The following is a 23,481-nucleotide window of genomic DNA, read 5'->3' as shown; positions in this document are numbered from 1 at the left end:
TCGATAGAAAAAATCCATTTTTTTTGCATAATTGATCATTTTATCCCTAATTTAATATTCTGATGGAGGAAACGGACGTTTGACAATATTTTCCATTTTGAATAACAAACCTGCTCAACAAGTGCATTTGATAGACGCTTTCAAATAGAAAAAATCTCTGTCTTGATAAAATGTTGATTTTATCATAAAAAATGAAACTCCTACGACTCAAGAGTCGTAAATAATGAAAGTCGGGAAAACACAAAAATCCAATGGATACGTACGTGAACTTTTCAATGTCCTTCCAAAAAAATAGCGTAGCAATTGAACGTTGAGTGACGAGAAAAATGTGAACCGGAACAAGTTAAAAACGGCACGATTGAACATCGCTTGTGTCTCTTGATTTTCAGTTGTTTCGTTTTTCACTTGTTCCGGATGTTGAGTTCAGACATTTTACGATTCGGTTTCTTATTTCAAGGTAACATTAACTATTGAAGCCAAAAGCCAGATTTCTTCTATACGAAAGAATTATTTTAAGAATTGATTGATCACGATTGTTTATAACAATTGAAAATGTTGTTGGATGTCAGTATATTTCGTAGGTGTTTCATTTTTTATGATTAACTGAGGGATAAAATGAACAATTCTGACAAAAAATGGATTTTTCCTGTCAAAGAGTGACTGTTTAATGCATTTGTTAATCAGTATTGTTTATAACAATGGTAAATATTTTGTTTGTGCATTTCTGTCATGGGATTTGCATTTTTGAAGGCAAACCTAATGATTGCTAATTTAATTAGCTTTAATTTTAAAAAAGATGGAATCGGATAAAAATTGTAGGCTCTGGATCATTTTGAACCCCAATTTTCTAATTCGCCGCACTGTGTGGCGGAGCCTTAAGGGGCACAGGTGGCGATCCCTCTTCATAAATCGCTCAGGAAAGGACAAAGTAATAATTTGCCCCCCCCCCCCCTCCTTTGGAATTGAGTCATTACATTCATCAGATCATTTGAATTTTTGCAAAAATCTATCTAAAATGTTTGTGAAATAATAATATTTTTCTTTGTAAAATCTTCTTAATCTATCCGAAATGTTTACCAGATATTTGACATCTTTGCCGAATATTTAAATTTTGGAAATCTTTAGGAAATCATTGTAATGCTTGTCGAATATTTGAAATATTTGGAAAAACTTGTGTAATTGTTGAAATCTTTAAAAATCATTGAAATTTTTTAACTCTATCCGAAATCATTGCGAAGTATTTCAAATATTTTATAAATATTTGACAATGTTTTTGAAATCATTAAAAATTTTAAAATATATTCGAAATCTTTATGAAATATTTGAAATCGTTAAGAAATCATTAAAGTCTGTGAAATATTTTTAATCTCTTCGAAATATATGCTAAATATTTGAAATATTTCATAAATAGTTAATAATATTTTTGAAATGATAGAAATCTTTGGAAAATCATTGAAATCTTTGTGAAATCTTTTGAAACTATCCAAAATCTTTGTGAAAGATTGGAAATATTTCATAGATCATTGAAATCTTTGTGAAATATTTGAAATATGTTTGAAAGATTTATGAAATTTGAAAGTGTTTGTGAAATCACTGAGAAAACATTTATGCCTTAATGAAATATTTTTTAATTATCCGAAATCTTTGTGAAATTTTTGCGAAACATGTTAAATCTTTCTGAAGTCTCCAGAAGTCTGCGAAATGTTAAAAATATTTGTGAAATTATTGAAATCTGTAGGAAATCATTAAAGTCTTTGTAAAATATTTTAAATCTATCAAAAATCTTTGCGAAATATCTGAAATCCGTGATATCGTTAAGAATTCATTGATGTATTTGTAAAATATGTGGAAATGTTTACGAAGAAATATTTGAAATTTTTAAAATACTTCTGAAATATTTGGTAATAATTATGAAATTATTGAAATCTATGCGAAATCATTAAGATCCTTATGCAATCTTTGAAATATATTTAAAAAATTTTATGAAATAAAGTCTGTGAAATCTTAAAACTTTCTGAAATATTTGCGAAATCTTTGTAAACTCTTTAGAAAATCATTGAAGAATTCGTGATATTTAAATCTGTGGGAAACCTTTGCGGCATTTTTTTAATATTTGGGAAATCATTCTAATCTTTGTAAAATCTTTCTGAAATGTTTCAATGTCACTACTGGATGCGTCTTCTTGAAACAAATAACTTCCATTGATATTAAATTTTTCAAAAGCTGCTGTTCTCAGAGGTGTTTGGACGTTCTTTAAGTTTTGATGACCTTAGAGTGACCTTTAAAGTCATTTAAAACCTATGACCTTAATACCTATTTGAATATGAAATTTCCCGCTCTATCGATTTTCGATGTCGAAAAGGGGGCTTTCTTTTCAAAAAAGATAACCCCGGAATGAAATTTAGGTCATCGTCATGGTCAAATTAATGGTCACCACCGAATTCCTTGTTAAAAGTTACTCCAAGAACAACCTTGACCTCAATGGAAAATCTTTTAAATGAGAAAATATTCAGGGGGTCCGGAAATGTTTGGACACCCTGTGTAAGGACGATTCAAATCTATATTCCCAGCGTCTTTTGTGTGACTTATCGGTTATAGCGATATAGTTTTATATGTGTGTTAATCATATTAATAGGTTTATTTATGTGCGAGTATCAGGCTTCCAAGCAGGATGACTGGGGTTCGATCCCTGTACCGGTACCAATGGAAATTTTTCTATGTACTTTTACCGGGGTTTCGGTGGTTTGAAACCCACCTTGAACTGTAGGTCCCCTCAGAAAAAGATGATGCCTTACCAAGGATAAAGGTGCTCCGTACGGGGGACCAACCTTGGGGGTCGAAGCTGATTTTGAGAAGACTCGAAAATGAGTCAGCAATCTCCTTGCGCTTGGAGGTTCCGTATAGGGGCAACGACAAGGGATGGTCGCTGGACGCTTTCGAGTAGTGAGCATATGCGCACATACACCTACATAACACACCAGGGCAGTACTTCGAATCTGTGCGTCTAACTGATGACCTCAGAGCGATCGCTCCGCCCCCCCCCCCACCCTAGCCTGCTAGGTAGGCTTGCAGATTGCATAGCTGGCGAGGCTCACTTTGTTTACCAGTGATAAAGAAGGGCGTCTCTTGCTGTGCGATGGGTAGGCCTGGCATCTGAGAGGTATAATCTCAGCATGTTGGTAACAGCGGAAAGCCGCCGAGATCCAAAAACACTCGACGCAGATGGTTGGATTCGAGGTACTGCCTTGAGACAAAACACGGGTGTAGCACAATAGGCTTTGTATTTTGACCCTCAGGGGGTGCTTTATGCTACCTCCCCCCGGCCACATTACAACCAACCTAGTTACTACCATTAAAATTGTATGTATATGAAGCATATTACTTGGTATTAATAACGAGATTATTTGTTTTATTTTGTACCGCTCGGCTTGGTAAATTTTCAAGTCCGTCACCGAAACTGTTCTTTCATTTTCGGGGCATTTTTTTGAGCTGCACCTTAAAATCTACCAGGGTGTTTCTTTAATTAACAAAACTAAATATTGGGATCAGCAAAAAACTTTGATGGGGAAAATTGTTTCTTTTATTAGCATTATTATTATAAAAATAGTTTTTATATGTTTATCAGTTTTTCACTAATGGATGCAAAATTAGATAAAGTAACATTATGTGAAAAAGATCTGTTTTTATTTTCAGGTATTCTGTGAGTTTTGATATGCATACGATTCTATTAATCAAACCTTATAGTTTTCCTAAAATTAATCCCTGATGAGGAGATATAAATTGGTCTCTAAGCACGTCGGTTCCCTAGTAATATAAAAAAGACCGGAAAGGTGACATGTTTTTTGAAGTATATTGTTGAATTGTGAATATTTTTATTATTTAATTTTTTTGAAGTAAATCATTCATAAGAAAATAGATTTCATTTAGTAGCCAGTTAGTAGACAGTTTAGTAGACAGTTAGTAGCCAGGATCGCAAATATTTGCTTAAATAAAGCAAAATAGTGGATTCAAATTGATATGGGTTATTGAGGCATCTGTACAAAATTTATATTAACTTAGCGAAAAACAGTGCAATGATGTAATTCTGAAAACTCTCTTTCTGTAATTAAATAAATTGATTATTGTACTTTATGTTCATAATTTCTTTGTCAAATGTCGGATGGGAACTTTACTTTCGATCGCGCAGGTAGCAGAAGCTTCTTGTATATGCGGCACTTCTCATATTCGTAACTGACTCTATTTCCCTGGGATAGTTTGGCGTAGTGGTGTCAGGGTTGATGCTGTGAGAGTGACAGAGATATTGATAAAGCACTCGTAGAGGCTCACTGTGCCTTTGGATTTACGTCGTTCCCGCATGAGTTGGAGAACTAGATAATATGTGTCCTAGGTTCTCGGGGTGTGCGTGACACTCTCTGCAGCTATCATCGGGAATGTATTGGCCAGAATGAAACCCTCCGTGCTCTACTTCAATCCGGGTAATTTGAGAAAAGCAAACGTTAGCTCATACGAAATCGACTGAACCTTCACATTCCAAGCCAAGTGTCCTCAGGATGCTTCCGAAATCCTGCGGTTATCCTTATGACAAACTTTTAATTGTGTATATATATATGTGTGTGTGTGTTTATAGGTTTATATGGGGGAAACGCTGGGGCTTACATGTATGGAGAACTTGAATGCTACCCGAATTGCGCAACAGCAGGGGAGAAGCCATTCTACAGGGCATTTCCAAATTTCGCACCTTTAAAGTTGTATTCGGATCGGCCATTCGGTCAAGTCCGTGCATCTTTGGATCTAGTTCATCATAGTTTTCATGGTTGCGTTCGAAACTTCAAATGGATACCAGTGTCAAAAAAATATGGGTTATGTTATGTCGTAATTACAAATAATAAAAGTGTTTAATTAATAATGAAGTGTGACATGTGGACTGAGAAGTAAACTCAGTTTTTTTCTGTGCCAATATCATTATGGAATAGCTGCTGAGTTTAATGCTTATTTGCGGCACAAAAAAGGTATGTTATGAATCGACAAGATATGTTTTAAATAAAGTGAATAAGATATTACATGCGAAAACTTCAAATTGATATTACCTACATTTACTTATAGCGATTAGGGCAAAATGGTGAATCTGAACATAATCTCGACATAATGACAGACCTGCTCGGCATGTTTATTATACTTTCGATAATCAACAAATTAGAGACTTTTATTTAATTAAACGAACTTTGGTTTCATTAACCACTAAAATAAATTACAGACTCGTTGGTGATAGGATTGTATCAGAAATAAATCTAGACATGATAGTTTAAGCCAGGAATGTTATTCTAATTTGTTTAGAAATTATTCTATTTTCGAAATTGCTATCTCTGGATCGGGTTTACAAATTGGAATTTGATCAATCCCTAAAATTAATTCTAACTCAGTTTGATGGTATAGGTTTATAAAAAAAAATCTCGAAACAATAGAACTCGCACGAATTTTAATTAATGAAGTTTTTAGGGATTTTTTTTTATTTTAGAAAATGTTTTCTCTGCACCACATCTCAAAATTTGGGTTTAATCAACCACTAAAATAAATTAGAGACTCATTGGTGATAGGATTGTATCAGAAATAAATCTACATGATATTTTAAGCCAGAATTGTTAATCCAATTTTTTTTAGAAATTATTCAATTTTGTATACTGCTATTTTTGGATCTGATTTCAAAATTGGAATTTGATCAGTCCTTAAAATTAATTATAAGTCAGTTTGATGGTATAGGCGTGTTAAACAAAAAAATCTCGAAGTAATTTAACTTGCCCGAATTTTAATTAATAAAGTTTTTATGGATTTTTATTATTCTAGAATATGTTTTCTCTAGGCCTCAATTCTAACTTTGGTTTAATTAACCATTAAAATAAATTACAGACTCGTTGGTGATAGGATTGTATCAGAATTAACTCTAGACACGATAGTTTAAGCCAGGAATTTTATTCCATTTTGTTTAGAAATTATTCTATTTTCGAAATTGCCATCCCTGGATCGGATTTACAAATTGGAATTTGATCAATCCCTGAAATTAATTCTAACTCAGTTTTATAATATAGGTGTATCGAACAAAAAAATCTCGAAGAAATTTGACTTGTCTGAATTTTAAGTAATGAATTTTTTAGGGATTTTTTTATTTTAGAAAATGTCTTATCTGGACCTAATCTAAAATTTGGTTTGATCTACGACTAAAATAAATTAGAGACTCGTTGGTGATAGGATTATATCAGAAATTAATCTAGACATGATAGTTTAAGCCAGGAATGTTATTCCAATTTTTTTAGAAATTATTCTATTTTTGAAATTGCTATCTCTGGATCTGATTTTCAAATTGGAATTTGATCAATCCCTAAAATTAATTCTAAGTCAGTTTGATGGTACAGGTGTATAAAAAAGTCTCCAAACAATACAACTTGCACGAATTTTAATTAATAAAGTTTTCAGGGATTTTTTTTATTTTAGAAAATGTTGTCTCTGGACCACATCTCAAAATTTGGTTTAATCAACCACTAAAAAAAATTAGAGTCTCGTTATATTTCGAGCCAGAATTGTTATTACATTTTGTTTAGAAATTTTTCTGGTATTTATTTTATCAGTTCTAAAAATTATATTCATACATTATTGGTATATCAGAAATTAAAAATTTTTGAGTGTAATTTAAAGCTACTCGAAATGTTATTTTAGTGTATTTATTAGAAGTTTCTTTCAAGTTTAAATTATGCTGTTAGAAATGGAGACACCAATTCCGTAAGTTTTATTTCATATGTTATCGTTTCAATTGGATGTTGTCCTTTATTTATTATCGGTTGATCAAACCAAATTTTGAGATGATCAGAGAAAATTTTTTATTAAATAAAAAAACTGACTTGGAATTAATTTTAGTGACTGATCAATCCCTAGTCTGGGGGTAAGGTCCAGAGATAACGATTTCTCAATAATGTTGATTGAAATGCACCAGCTGAAATGAACCATTTCCATCTACATTTCCTGATGTGTATTTCGTCTAGGATCTATCTGTGAATAAATAATAGAAATCAATTATTACATTCATAAATAATGTGTTACTTATTATAATTATTGATAAGTAATGTTGCTTAAATTATTAATAAGTAATTTTTGTTTGAATTACTGCTGCCGAAACTGTCAGTAATAAACATACAAAACCACAAAATATTTCTTGGGTAAATAATAATAAATCGAAATTATTATAAACATTCCGTGCCGGTCTGTCATTATGTCGAGGTTATGTTCAGATTCACCTTTTTTCCCTAATCGCTCTAAGTAGATGTAGGTAATGTCAATTTGAAGTTTTTGCATGTAATATTTTATTCACCTTATTTAAAACATCGATGCGCTCTAACGGTAGGATTCCAACGGATGCGACACGACATGACGGTACTTAACCCAAAATATAAACAATAAAAATCTAACCGAAAAATTAGCGCTAGAAAGTTTTGCTCGCGGAATTGAGCGTGGTGAAACTGCAAGTTGGCCAAAACTAAAAGGTGCTCGCTCGCTCCATCAAATCATGAAAGTTCTATCTCGTGCGAGCAAAGCATGAAGGTGCCACTTCTTGCGTTCAGGCTGTAAGATTCTTATGCATGCGCGTGGTCAGGAAAGTGACAGAAGTGGGACGTTCATGCTTTGCTCGCCCGAGATAGAACTTTCATGATTTTATGGAACGAGCGAGCATCTTTTAGTTTTGGCCGGCTTCTAGCTTCATCTTAATCAATTTCGCGAACAAAAACTTACTAGCACTAACTTCTTCGTTAGCTTTTTATTCTTTATATTTTTGGTTAAGTATCATCTAGTCGATCGCGTGCGTTGTCATCCTATCGTTAGGACGCCTCGATATCCTGTCTATTCATAACATACGTTTTTATACCGCAAATATGCATCAAACACAATTCACTCTTCGCCCACTGGAAGCGCAGAACATTATTACTTTTCTATAGTATTTGTCACTCAGCAGCCATTTCATAATGTTGTTGGCACAGCAAGAAACTGACGTTTACTTCTTAGTCCACATGTTTCACTTCATTATTAATTAAACACTTTTATTATTTGTAATTACTATATAATATAACATAAGCTATATTTTATGACACTTTTATCCATTTTAAGTTTCGAACGCAACCATAAAAACTATGATAAATTTGATCTAAAGATATACGGACTTGACCAAATGGCCGATCCGAATGCCATTTTAAAGGCATGAAATTTGAAAATGTCTCTTTAGAATGGCACGATAAAATGAGACCCACAAGCCAGCGAATTCCGCGTGCATCTTCGAAAGCACTAATCATAAGTACAATTACTTTAAACCCGAATATTTCGTTACAGTCGTTGCAGCTTCATTTTGAGGTCTTGATAACTTTTCTCCTTATTCTTCTTCTTAGGGTGACATTCTAGTCAGCCGGAGCCAAGAGACGGCTGTTCGAAAATATTATTTCAGAAAATTTGGCACTTCTTTTGTTAGACAATTGAGTCTATCCCCCTTAAAACGTTCGGCAGACAGGGACTGTTCTTTTATATTTCTGTGATAGTTTCCATGTACTTTCTTGTCAAGTAGCTCCTGGCGCAATTTTTCCAGCTCTCTTTTCTTTACTTCGGCGATTGGAAGTGAATCATCCAGATGGATTAATGCACTTTCCTCACTTCTGATGTTAGAATTCAGGCCAAGTGTTTTGGCCGCCAGCTTTGTGACTTAGTAAAGGAGCGTTCCTTTGCCAATCATCGCGTAGTTTCTGACCTGAGATGTATAATCGCGGAACAGACGAATTGATATGCAGGCTCTTATGCAAATGCATGAATGTACGTGTGTCGACATCAAGGACCATTAGCTCCTTCGACCATTGAACCACTCCAAATCAGTAGAGTAGAGCCGGGACGGAAAGCATGTAGGCCGCAGAAACCTTGTTCAACCCCGACAGATTTGAAGACCAACTCTAGAGGCGAAGATACTTGTGTCTGCAGAGGAATTTTGGCACACTTGTCCAATCAAAAGACCATGTCAATCTCTCCTGTGTACTATCTGACGATATTTAAAGTGCTCTGAAGTTTGCTTTTACCAGAAGCATAGATCTTTAGGTCATCCATATAAAATGAATGAGTGACCTTATGCTTAAGATTATACGTTTCGTCCCAAAAGGTATCCAGAAGAATTTATCAGTGTGAGAGATAATGGAAATAATGTGAGGCAAAAGAGGAGAGGACCCATGGTGTCGCTCTGAAAGACACGACTCTGAAAGGTAACGTTATTAGTTGTGAAATGATATTTTCTAAATGAGATAATAAATCTGATTTTCCAAAGCGGCATCAATCTTCCTATACGTCTCAATATTTATGGATGAACCTTTAAGCTTTCCAACAGACAGATGATAAGTATATGAGAGGTTGAATAGAAACATTTTCGGTATTCAATCCAGTCCATTGACAGGACGCGCTGATGGGCTGCTACGTCTTTTCAGACACACCTGTCATGCTAAGCCTGCTAAGCCTTTATTTTTTAGCCACGTTATTTTTACATTTATCTCCACACAGGCTTAATTCTTCGAACAATCCTGTGTTTAGGATAGCTGTACTGACCTTATACAGTGTGTTTAAATAAGTTACTGGTCTGGAATTCTCTGGATTGCACAAGTCGCATTTTAGGATAGGATTATAGTGCGTCCCAACACCACTCACTGCGTAATGGGCATTTCCCACTTTAAATATGAGGTGAATATGGGGGCCAGATGTTGTTTTGTTGTAGTAAACTTTTTTTACCAGAAGTTCTTGATACCATCTGGTCCTGTAGCTGAAAAGTTTTTCGATCCTCTGAATGGTTTTCTTACTTCTTCGGCAAGGATTAATGGACTTTTCTCCTCAGACGTTATGAGATCGCAAAACTCCTTAAGGCGAAAGAAGACTTTACCTCGTTAGGTATGGGTGGATTTTGGACAGGAATAATGTGCTTTTCAATTCTCGGCATCATTGACTTGTTCAGTGTGTTGTGGTAGATCCTCCATTCTAATGCGATTTTTCCAACACTTTCCGTGAACGGTCTACCAGTTGTTATGTAGTCAATCACACAATGAACACTGGACGCATTCTGTCTTGCTCTTTTAATTTTGTTCAGTTGATGCAAGCGTGTTTTTTTTATTCATCGTCGGATTTATCCGTCGATTTGAATCAGCCAAAGCTCTTGCAGCACCATAAATTAAGCAATTGATGGTCTAGAGGTCAGGCTCTTCCGAGATATGCTCATGAAGGGAGGTATTAATTTCAGCCGTGTCTTGGGGCTTACTAGCAACCTGAATTCCTTCTTGTCTTGAAATTGCAATCATCTCTCAGGAGATGCCAACTTTCCGCGGTTGGTCTTAATGTCACTTCCTCATCTTCATCTGCGTCTTGTTCATACAGCGGTTGGTGAAGCGCTCTATACAAAATTTTAACATATGAAAGGGCAAAATGAAAATTCAGCACTGTAAAATTCCAATCATTCAAGATTGAAGAAATTATTTAATCTAAAGAATTTTTTTAGATAGTTATACTTTTATCTCTTGTGAATTTAAGCAACACAATTTTAAACTTGCACTTTCAAATTATTTAATTGTTAACACTTCATTCACAATTATTAATCATGCTTGAAATGTTCCAATCGAACATTTTTCAACTTTAAAAATCTGAAAATAAAAATCGAATATTTTTTAATATCATGTAGATTAAAAATTAACAAAAAAAACTAATGCGAATCAAGATTGCTATGATTCCATTCCTTTGAAATCGCACAATTTTAATATCTTCTTGCATACATTGGAGAAAATGACCGCCAAATTTCTCGAAGACCTCGTGATAACTGTTCGACAGTGAATGCACGTTTTACCCAAAGTTTCCTCTTCATAAAACTCTAAACATTCTCGTTTGGATTCGCATCAGGTGACTTTACAGGCCAGTCTATGTGCACTATATCATTTTTCTTTTTCCACGCTTTGCACTAAGGACTTCGATGTTTTGGATCGTTATTTGGATTATTATCGTCCTAGACCTCAACAAGCGTCTCTGATATTAGAGGGGCTTGTTGAGGTCCGCCAAGAAGTGGTTTGGAACAGGAACTTTGAATTGGATACTCCAGGAAGATAACGATCCAAAACATCGAAGTCGTTTGTATGCAGCGTGGAGAGAGAAAAATGGCATAGTGACTTTAGACTTGCCTTCACAGTCACCTGATGCAAATCTAATCGAAAAAGTGGAGTTTTATGAAGAGGAAACTTGAAGGAAAACGTGCATTCACTGTCAAACAGTTATCACAACGTCTTCGAGAAATCTGGCGGTCATTTTCTCCAATATGTTCAGAAAGATTGGTTAAACGCATGCCCAAATGATGTCAAGCAATAATCGATAATACTGGAGATTGAATAATTTACTAGGTAGTTGTGCATTAGTATATAAAAAGTACTTTTTCCCTATAGAGTATTTTTTTAGTTACAATAATTTGATTTGCAGATATAAGGGCTACGTTGTTGTGGGAGAGACTATAAACTTAGAGCTACTTAACTTTCGGTGTAGTTTGCTTCACAATAAGTCATGCGGGACGGAAGCAAGAGAGGATTTAAAGGTACCCCCTTTCTCGATTTCTAATTTTTGCGATTTTTAATGGGCTAGTAAATGAACAAAAATCGAGTTCATAGGTTTGGATATTTTCAAACATGTGATTTAAAACCTGAAAAAAATTTTAAATAATTTTTTTATCAACATTTTATAGCTGTTTCTTGCGGCCACTGAAAAGTCCTCTTTTTCTGGCGGGAATGATTTCAAGTGACTGGAACGTCTGAAACCAAAAAATTGAACGGGATTCGAAAAACTATATGTTTGGCTAGGGAATAGACTACGATCATTTATTTGTGACAAAAATTTACAAAATAGCGGACCTTAGAATTTTATTTTTCAAAAATCTAATGTTTTCAGTTAAAAATCAAGATGAAAATTAAAGAAGATCTTTATCAATCTTCTTCACAATAGACTGAGTTATAGCTATTGATGTATAGTAAAACATATTAAAATTTCAGACCGATCGGTTAAATAGTTTTTGAGTTACAATGCCCGCCATTCGTAAAAACGCTGTTTTGAGAAAAATGCGTTTAAGTTTTGTGAAGCAATTTTTCGTGTATAACACCTACTCACCTTCAATCAGCTATGCCAGGTCCATAAAAAATCTCTGCTGACTCTTCAAGCAGGTAGTCACATAGTAAGCTGAGGGGGCACGAATTATGGCGATGGTATTATGAAGAGCCGACAAAAAAACCGTGTACCTGCGCGTCGAGCCCATGCGGTACGCGCTCTCGGCTCCGTCTGACACTCCTACCGTGCATCGTCTAGAACTCCAAGAGTATTTTGAATTTTGACTTGAAATTTTCAAGGTTCTAATAAGATCATAAAAAAATTCGATTATTTGACCCCGAGAATGAGGGGGGTACCCTTAAAATCGACAAAGCCTGTGTACTAAAGCCCAGTTGAAACTCTGGAATTCCATCGTTTTTCTCTTTCTAGGTTATTAATCTTTTCGCGAGAACTTTTGTAAAAAATGTTGTGAATCAATTCACGTAATTTTCCGGTAATATTTTGAAAAATCTATAATTTATTAGATCACAACCTGCTGATGTACATCTTTATTCTTTCTGAGGATTTTTAAGATTTCGATCGCTATAATACGCTTGTCTAATAATGGTATCGTGATGCGATTGAGGCTGGGTTAAGATAAGTTATAGATTGGGAAAATAAGATGAAGATCAGCTTCCCAGCTTTCGTTATTGATAACGTTAGCTTTTAGATTTCTATGACGCTATGCGCTCATAATGGTCCAGAAAGCTGACAAAATACGTGCAGCAGCTAGCTAGTAAATCGTTTTTTTTTTCGTAAGCCTTTCATTTACCATCTAACAGCTTTTTTATGTACTATTCATCCACGAAGTAATCAACATTAGCTTTAAATTTGCGTATAATATACATTTAAACAAAGCCTTCAAACTGGCGTGCAATCTCCCTCATACTGATAAAGATACATTCCACAAACATCTACTAACATTTGCCTGGGAAAAAATATGACTAGACACAGATATAAATAATAAGGTAAACGCTCTGACTAATTACCTACTATCGGCGAGAAAACTACAGGCATCTGCCTTTGAAGATTAACAACTCAGTCAAAAAAAATTCTAGCGCAACAAAAAAACAGTCATTGAAAAGCTAAGGTTTTTTGGGTACATTTAAGAACAGTCAAGTTTAGAGCATTATTTCTTATACAAGGGGCGATGGAAAAAGTTGAAAAAATTCATGAGTATGAGGAAAACTGTTGTGAACCAGTTGCAGTTGAGAAATTTAAAAAATAATAAACATTGTTGCTCACAAGTACAAAAATGTGCAACTATATTATCTTCAGTTCTAATACAGATATTAAAGCGATTCAAACTGCAAACTGTAATTGATAGGCTCTGTATTTATTTTCAATCGCCCGTAAGGATGTATTAGTCTTATTTTTTGTGAAAATCGCGATATTTTTAGACATTTTTTTTGTTGGAAAACAAGTGACAGAAAGCAAGGGGGGGCCCGTTTTTTTACTGCCGACCGCTGGTGCCTTTCTTTGACCCGTGGCCAGGTGCCATCCAAGCATTCAGAACTAGGGGCCGAAGAAAGGTACCAGCGGTCGGCAGTAAAACAAAAAAAGGGCCCCCCCTGCTTTCTGTCACTTGTTTACCGATAAAAAAAGTGTCTAAAAATATCTCGATTTTCACAAAAAAGAAGACTAACACATCCTTCTGGGCGATTGAAAATAAATACAGAACCTATCAATTACAGTTTGCAGTTTGAATCGCTTTAATATCTGTATTAGAACTGAAGATAATATAGTTGCACATCTTTGTACTTTTAAGCAACAATTTTTATTATTTTTTAAATTTCTCAACTGCAACTGGTTCACAACAGTTTTCCTCATACTCATGAATTTTTCAAATTTTTTCCATCGCCCATTGTATAAAAAATAATGCTCTAAACTTGACTTTTCTTAAACGTACCCAAAAATCCTTACTTTTTTTACATTTTTCAGTCTGCTAAGCACAAAAATTTTTTTACATAAACGTCTTCAAGCTTAATAACGTAGAACACTTTCAGCTTTTACATGACTGTTTTTTTGTTGCGCTAGCATTTTTTTTGACTGAGTTGTTAAGCTTCAAAGGCAGATGCCTATAGTTTTCTCGCCGATAGTAGTCTCAGTATTCAACACTTTGTCTCCAGTACACGTTCCTAAAAACTGCAATAAAGCTACATTCTTGATCACATTTGAAATTAAAAATTTCATGAAATTTACATTTCATGAAGTTTACACCTAAAATCCCCAAGAACGAATCTATTGATAGTAATTTTCCGCCTTGCGAATTTTAAAAGAATTTTACATTTCCAGTTCCAGACATTTGAACATCTGTTCCACTGCCCAACTTAAATCAATATTTCATGAATCTGATTTCCTTTTCGAGGACATGGGACCTAAATACTTTTGGAAAAAACACTCGACATCAAATCGAATGCCCATTGACCTGAAGGGATATCAAGTAAATTATTAAACTTGCCTTTCTAATCGTATTTCCTATTCTCTTGTATGTTATATCGCTTCTCTTCAGGTCAGTACTTTTCGTGAAATCTGGTAAAAGACTTATCTGCCCAGTTCCTCAAATCTCTAAACCTACTTCCCTGAAAAACTTCCGGCCAATTTCTCAACTATGTGCCCCATCTAATAACAATGGATCTTAAATAAGGAATGGTTAAAAAAGAGATCAGGTTAACTACCAGCTAATCCTTTAAAAGTTAAAATCCTCTAAAGTTTCAAGCGCAAATGGTTGTTTGATGATACATACAGAACAGTCCTGTGTGGAAAGATTCGCATACAAATTCCAACTCAAGATAAAAAATGCCAAAGACATATTGGACTTTATCCATCTTTATTCTGATGTTTTTTAATATATAATTATATAATAAAACCATTTTTGTGCTCTTGTTTTCACAGTTGTTTATGCTTTTTGGACCACCTCCTATATTACCTGACATTAAAGCTGAATTGAAGAAATATGTCGAATGTCCTGATAAACTTCCGATTCACCAACTCGAAAATATTCAGTGCTACTGGCCTAGAGAACTAGATAATGTGGCTATTTTGAATTACAATTTAGCGTCAGTTGGACATTCTTTAAAATTTAAAAGGGATCCAATCACTGGAAAGATTGGAGAGATGTTAGAAGTAGATCTCCGAAGCACGGGCGAAACAGCGAGAAATTCCATGTCTATGATGAGAGCACCTGGACCATCTGCTGAAGGCGTTAGGGGTACTTATTGCTTCTTATTTTCTTTAGTGAAATATCATACAGTGTTTAAGAGTAACTTTCGCCAGTATTACTGTGGAAATTAAAGTTCTTATATATTGAATACGCTGAGGGGCTATTTACTTCAAAAATCTTATTTAAAGACACTGCAGAATCAAAAAGTGAAATATTTAGAATCACCGTCAATCTAAAAATCGTTCAGAGTCCAAAAAAGTAATTTGTAAGATTCTTAAGGTTTTTGAGATCCCAATGATTAATCAAATTAAACAGTTAAAAAGAATTAAAATGACGCCAAAGATCTGGGAAGTATGTAAAAAATCTTTGCGAATCTTAAAAAATTCGCCGAGTCATAATAAGACCTTTGAAATGTTTAGATTGATAACTCCGATTTTATAGGATTTTGGGATGACGGGATTTCAAATTATTTCAGAATTGGATAACCCCTCCGTATAAACATGTATTTAATCCCAGTACAAGAACATATTAAGATATAGTCTGTTCAATGAGTAAATAGGAATATTCACGAAAAAAGAACCCATTTAAATGGTAACCCCGTGAATTATGTATCTGCTAATTGCAAATTCAGATATGTATTTAAAATTGTATTGACTTGCAATTATTTAAATGGGCCAGTTATGTTGCCATATTTCACATGAAATTGATAAATTTCTGATTGATTATAAAGAAATCAGAAACAAATCTATTATATTCCTTTTGCTATTATAGTTTTAGCGGGTGTAAGGTATTTGCTACATATAAACATGTCAAATAAATAATATTAAGTAATATTCTTTTCACAATGCAATTGATATTTATGCAATTCGGGCGAGCTTGAAACCAATCGAGATGTGAGTCTATGGTTATTTTTTTCCTGGGAAATCTTGAAGGTGTTACTGTCAAATAAACTTTTAATGATGTCACACATGACAAGAATTTTTCCTCATTTATATAGATAGCTATTTCCGGGTTGTACGCATGTGTGCAAAAAGTTAAGAAAATGTTCATTCTCGTGAAATTCTCCTTTGCAGCACATATTAATTCCTTTTTATGCCCGAGCCACAATGAATAATGAATTTAGCCTCAACTTTCATCTCTTACAGGTAATACTAGTAACTTTCTGTTTTGGCCGGGTGGTTTTGACGAACCTGAGGAACCTGAACGTACTTTAATGTCCGATGTATATTTTGAAAGCAATCTTCGAACTTTAGCTAAAGGCTTCAAGTCTGGTATTGAATTCCAATCGGACAATTGTTCACCAAAAATAATTCAAGTCGGAGAGTTTTTTCACGTAGAATCTAAGGAAGAATACAAAGAGGAAACCGACACTGTAAATCTGATAGACATCGTTAACGAGGAATCAAATTTATTAAAACTTTGGTCTAAAACCGTATCGGAAACAAAGTCTAAAGAAAAGTATGTGCAAGAGCATGATATCTCTTTACATGTAATAGACGAAATTACTGAACCATCTACAGAATCCGAGATACCCTTCTTAAAAATTTCTGAACATACAAAAACTTATTCGCAAGCGGAATGGGCTGAACAATTAGACGTCTCAGTAGCCGTTTCTGATTTTGACAAAAAGGTTCCTGATCCAGCCATAAAATTCAAATATGAATTAGATAATTTTCAGAAACAAGCGATTATTAAACTGGAAGAAGACTGCAATGTTTTTGTTGCTGCACACACGTCGGCAGGCAAGACTACAGTCGCAGAATATGCGATTGCACTGAGCCAAAGGCACAAGACAAGGTAATTTTTTGATGTAATTTATGCTGCGCTATATAATGAATCCTTAAAATCACTTGAAACTTTTGAAGTATAATAAAATTAAGTGAAATTCCTTTAAGTTTTTCTAAATTCCAATCCCATGAAATATTTGTTATTCTGTGCATTTCTTTAATGGCGAAATTTCTTTAAAAACGAAATTTTTTTTTCGTGAGTGAAAAATAGTAACCTATTTTTTAGTTTAATGTAAAGAAATTTCAGGTTCAAAATATTAAACTTTTTCCAAAAAAAAGTTTGCTTTTAACCCAGTAATAGATTTGCTATAATTTTTGAAGCAATATCATTTTTTTTAATTTTCCAATAAAAAGAGAGAAAAACATATTAACCAAATACATATTTTCAATACTTCTTCGGATGTCAAGCTACATTTTTTCCCCTTAACAATTCGATTTATATTAGCATTTTCACTTCGGTCCAACAGTCATCTTCAAAATTGCTTAATCTTTAACCTGATTGATAAAACAAGCCAGTTTTTACGAATTTTAGATGAGAAATCTAAGCGTAAAAAAATAGTTGATATTAAAATTGTTTATTTACATGTGTTTATTTGCATACTTGTGTTTTTGCTTCAGCTTTGGGCAAAATTTGCAATTTTTATTGACAATTATGACCCCAAGTATTTTTAAATTATTTACGATTGGGTTTCTATTCTAAAATTTGTTGCGATCATTAAAGGGCTTCTTTTTGTTAGTTTTAGAAAGTCACCTAAAGTCTCTTGAAGTCACCTGAGATCCCGTAAAATCTTTTCAAATACTACAAAATCCTTGAAAACTTACTAAAATCCCCGTGGTATTTTTAAAAATTTTGAAATCACCAGTTATCCTTTAAAATTCATTGAAGTACTTAAATTTAAAAAATCTTTTATTGAAAGCAAGAAAAATCACATACTTTAAAAAAATCTAATATCTTTTAAAAAGTCCTTTAATATATCCAGAAATGCCTTCAAATCCTTAAAAATCTTTTGGTATCTTTTGAAAATGCATGACGTTTTTAAAAGATTCTGAAATATGTTTATGGTTGCCACCTTTGTTCTCACTTTTTTGGAACAATATCGAAATTCAGTGGAGGGAAGAGGAAGAAATTAAAAGAAGTGGAGAGGAGCGTGCGAAATTCGAATTTTTTGTAAACGAAATTTAAATACTTTCAACTCAAGTGTCTGGACTTATATGGCTGTATAAGAAATAAAAAAAATCGAAAATTCCTTTTTTAAGTAGCAGTTAAAGTTTTAGTTTCTGAGTTATAAATTATTGAAGCTAGACCAATCAGGAGCGCATTATAAACAATCGTGCGTGAGTACCTGGGAGTTCCACGCAGTGTAGTGTCCGCTGTTCTCTTGTCACTAACCGCACCTCTGCGCGAGAGGCTGTGCACTAGGGCGTATCGGAAAAAATAAAGTTGTTTGCGCGAAGTTCTAATAGCAATGAAGGCTTTCTTTTGGGAGTCAGAAAAACTCTCAAAAAGTTTCATAAAAAAATTCCTTCTGTCTCCGCATCGGAGATACAGCTAAAAATCACAAAAAACGAAGCACCTCTTCAAATTTAAACAGCAAAAATTATTTTTTGAGACTTGAATTATTAATAAAAATAGTTCAAACCATATGTTTGACCATATAATGTGTGATATACTTTAATAAAAATGTATTTGCAATATGTTTTAACAATAATATATAAGGAATGTTGACATTAAATTGTTAAAATGTTAAATTAATTTTCGTTGTATAAATTATCAGAAAAAATAGTTCGAATTAAGTGGATCTGTACTTACATACCAAAAAATGATTCAAATAAATTTTACCCGGACTAAGTGACCTTGAAATTTCCAAATATCGAAAAAAAATCGCCTTTTTCGCTATTATCTTAGAATTAAGGTAATTTTTTCGACTATTTGACCATGAAATGTCTGATAGACGTTAAGAAAACTGTATTTTCAATATGTTACACGAATTACATATGCAGAATGTCGATATTAAAATCATTTTTATTGATTTTGGATTACAAGGAAATATCTATAAGTGATATTTTGCGCTTTATTTCATAACACAATTTTCGGTGTCTAAATAATGTAAAAATGTTTTCGAGTGTACCTAGATTTACACTTGTACAGTGAGGAGGTAATATAATCATATTTATCCGGCCAGAATAACGTAAAGGATTTAAAAAAAAAACACAATTCAATTTTTTCGCTATTTTCTTAAAGTTATATGACTTATCAACCATGTGACAATCATGAGAGTATTATATATTTCTTAACATATATTTTGAAGAAAATTGAATAAAAAAATAGTCGGATCATATATTAGGTTGTTAGAATGTCATTAAATTATCAAAGTATTACTTTGATGCTGATTTCTGACATTAGTTTCAATTTGGGCATCCTGTTTAATTTTGGAACCGAAGTCATTTGTAGTTTCAACAATGAGCAAAATCTAAAATTTTTAATTTGTTAATATTAGGTGATTTTTTTACGCGTTCAGGGTCCGCTCGCTAATCCTCAGAATCAAAACAAACATGGTTCACTGCAATTTTTGAGTGCATCAATGTTTTGCTTACAGTTTACCAGTGCACCACGGCTCACCAGGCTTTTGTTTACATTTTATTTTTCTTAACCGCTTTGTCAGAAAAAGAATTCAGTTCAGTTTTGACTGTCTAATCGCGAGTATATTATAAGAGAGTTGGAAAACTCAAATTTTAAACAGCATTTCTTTTTCGTATTAAATTCAGTAAACATCGTATGCGATTCGTATGTGGTTTGAGATTGAAAAATGGATCTGTTAAGCGAATATCCAATGATTGGAAAGTACAGTGCGGATATGTGGAATGAAACTTCCATCCTAATTCTTACAGAAGCAAGAATCGTAAAGATCATTAAAACAGATGAAGATGAGTTATTTCATTATTCTGGCAATTATATCATTAAATTCAATACTCAAAACAGTGTGCCTACTTAGAGCATCCGCGTGACGCATTCGCGATCCTGGTCTATGTTCGATTTTGTAGGTATAGGTCTCAATTTCTTCCGCCCATCCCCACATCTTTGGTGAAATTTCCTTCTTTCTCATTTTCAGGTTAAATTCTAAACAATCGGTGACTAGCTTAAACTGGATCCCCAGCAAATAGGTACGGAACTTCCTTAAAGCTTCAATCACAACTAAGACTTCCAACTCATAGCTATGAAGATTTTGCTGTTCGATACTCGTTTTGTGACTCATAAAATGAACTGGGTGAAGTTGACCACCTTCTACGCATCGCTGTAATAGAACGGCCCCAAAAAATTCATTGCTAGCATCAGTGTGGACCTCTGTTTCCATTTTTCTGTCAAAAAACACTAGTACTGGGCCACTAGTGAGTGCGGGTTTTAGGCTTCTAAAAGCGATTATTTGTGATTCTTTGAAGCAGAACATCTGATTTTTCTGGAGCATATCACTTAAAGGTTTGGCGATGAGAGCAGAAGACTTGATGAATTTGTGAAAGTATCCTGTTAGGCCCAGAAAGCTTTGGGCTTCCTTCAGTGAAGTGGGTTCTGGATAGTTGACGACTGCGTGGACCTTTTCTTCTGACGGATACACCTTGCCTTTTTCAATGATGTGCCCCAAATATTCAATTCTTTCTTTCATCCATAGCTACTACAGAGGTCAAATACAACCTTTCAGTGCTTCCATCAGATCACTGGCCAGTACAATAACGTCATCAAAATAAACCACTACAATTCCTTCATTAACAATGTTTCTTGAAATATGATTTACAAATCGTTGAAAAACAGGAAGTGAGTTACACAAACCACCAGGAGCTTTTAAAAATTCGTACTGACCGCTGTTCGTTACAATTGAAGTATATTTGCGACTTGATTCATTAACATTAACATGAAAGAATCCATTTCTCAAATCTATAGTACTAAGCACATTCGCATCTTTAAGTTGATCAATTTTTTCTTTGATTATTGGTATAGGATAACGATCCTTTTCAATTTTCGCATTCAAAGAACGATAATCTACGCAAACACGATAAGAGCCTTTTTTTCTTAGTTACCAACACCGGACTGGCATATTCAGAGGAACTAGGTCTGAATATACCTTCGCTTATCCATTGTTTAATCTGTTTATCAACTATCTCACGTTCGAAAAATGGGAGTTGGCTTGGTCGCGCATTAAGGGGCTTGTCATCTTTTAGAGTAATATTTAATTCAATATTTGTGCTCTTAGTTTTAATTGGCTCATACGTTTCAATCATGTTTTTTTACCTTTTTTCTAACATCTTTATCAGCAATCTCATCAATATTACTTTGAATTGCCGGTGTTATATCTATTGCGGCTATGAAGTTAGTTTCGTCAGATTTTTGATACCTTAACACCATCTTTATTAAAATTCAAAGGCACTTGGTTTAATATATCTCGGCCGATAATAACTTTATGGCCTTCCCTCATTAAGCTAATCGGACTGCCCATGTCTACAAACGCTAACATTTTTACATTTGCAATCTCAATAGCTTTCAGTGGCTCAGATTAATTTCCCGTATTAATAATATTAACATTAGTCCGGAAGTCATTACTTTGTTTTCTGCTCTTACAATCAACAGCGATGTGACCAAACTCCTTACATTTAAAACATTTTAAACCTCGACTTTTATATCTGCAATCTTGAGATTGGTGCCCTTCACTTTCACACTTGAAACAACGCATATCTACATTTTTACTTGCCTTTGTCATCTTGTCGGTAACTTCTTTTTATACATGTTTATCTTTAGGAAAAGATTGATTTTTATTGAGATTTCCCCGCATTTTTTCATAATTTTTCAGCTTCCTTAAATTCTCTTATAGACTTCGCACTGTCGAGTATTTCTTTATTAGTTTTGCTATCGTTTATACCATTAATTACGTACTCAAATACGGCATCGTTTTCAATTTTACCCCGTGATGCCAGTTCGCGCATTACTATAAAATACTCTTGAACACTTTCGGATTCTTTAATTTTGCGCTGCGAAAGCATTCTGTGCAATTGCGCACTTGTCACTTTTGTTGAAAATTCTTTGAGAAGAGAATCCTTTAACTTATCCCATGATACTAATCCTTTCTCACTTTGATCAAAAAGTTTAGCGAGTACCTTTAATGATTTTTTGGTAAAAATAACTTTTTGATTATCTTCCCAATCGAAAAGTGTTGCAGCATCCTTAAAATCCGCGACCCGTCTTTTGATCGGAAAATCGGCATTAGCATTAAATTCTCTCAGAGTCTCTTCAACATCTCTAAACTCTACAGTGAACTTAACTTTTCCCGTACTTAGAAAATGATCTAAATCATTTCTTTCACCTGGAACTTCAGTTTCACCTACAACACTATTTTCATTATTTTCAACTCCCTCTATACTGTCAACGTCACCGTCGTCATCTGCTGTGTCACTGTCATTTGGTTGTGGTACCAAAGAGTTAATATCTATCAAGGAATTTACAACTTTCTTCCTTAGTCTTTCCTTGTCCCCCGTGTAATCTAAACCCAGAATGTTACACATTGATAATACATCTCCTACAGAAAACTTCACAGCATATTCCATCTTGCCACGATATTCGCCAGAGTCAGCTTCGAATTCAAACCCAATAAATTCACGTAACTTATTCCTATTTCCCCTGTCTCCATCTTCCTCAAAAATTAAATAGTATAAAACACCTATCAACTTACGCGGCGCCGCACAGTGAGAGGAAATGCACTTTTTTCGTTCAAAAATGTCCAAAGCCTTCAATTTTGTTCCGATTTTTAATTTTTTCTTAAATTAAAGTTCATTAAATTATGAAGAGCTTGACGCTCTGAACTTTTGTCTCTTCTACTTGTTTATTAACTAAAAGTGTTTCATATTAATGTGGCAATGATATATAATTACAAGAATAATTAAAAAGTTTATAATAACCATTGTTATAAACAATTCTTATGGCAGAATATTAAATTTTCAGATTTTTTCGAATTATAATTTCCTTCAATCACCAGAACGACTTCAGGTATTTTTTTAAATAATAAATATCTAATAATACTTGATAAAATATAACAATTTAAATTTGCATAAACAAATTAGATAAACAAATTCAAAATTTTGTCCCTTTCACATAAAAAATTTTTTGTTTTGGCACTGGAAATGTTTTAGGCTATTGGATGAATGACTGCTAGTCACAAAAATATTAGAAAAGTTAACAATAATAATTGTCATAAATAATTCTCTTGATAAAATATTCAAATTTACAGTCTGTCAAGTTAAAGCGTGGGTGGCTTTACTCGCAGTCGCTAAGGTGTATCGACATGATTTTGGTGTCAAAATATTAAGAAGAGCTCCCTCTTTCAT

At 33.8% G+C, this 23,481-nt stretch overlaps 1 protein-coding gene across 5 annotated transcripts in view; it reads left to right on the top strand.

The window, feature by feature from the left end:
- LOC117173278 (helicase SKI2W) overlaps positions 1–23,481 on the top strand; it is a 306,484-nt gene that overhangs the window by 133,998 nt on the left and 149,005 nt on the right. For 4 of the 5 annotated variants that reach the window (XM_033361754.1, XM_033361757.1, XM_033361756.1 and 1 more), the window contains exons 2-3: positions 15,061–15,376; positions 16,474–17,125. In XM_033361754.1, the coding sequence (XP_033217645.1) occupies positions 15,061–15,376; positions 16,474–17,125 (968 nt within the window). Of the gene's footprint in view, positions 1–14,502; positions 14,609–15,060; positions 15,377–16,473; positions 17,126–23,481 lie in introns of those variants that run through there. The other variant, XM_033361755.1, reaches the window with a different exon arrangement.

This window comes from Belonocnema kinseyi, chromosome 5, assembly GCF_010883055.1.
Source record: "Belonocnema kinseyi isolate 2016_QV_RU_SX_M_011 chromosome 5, B_treatae_v1, whole genome shotgun sequence".
In the NCBI taxonomy this organism is placed as follows: domain Eukaryota; kingdom Metazoa; phylum Arthropoda; class Insecta; order Hymenoptera; family Cynipidae; genus Belonocnema; species Belonocnema kinseyi.
Note: the sequence above shows the minus strand (reverse complement) of the source record. Positions and strands in the feature narration are given on the sequence as shown.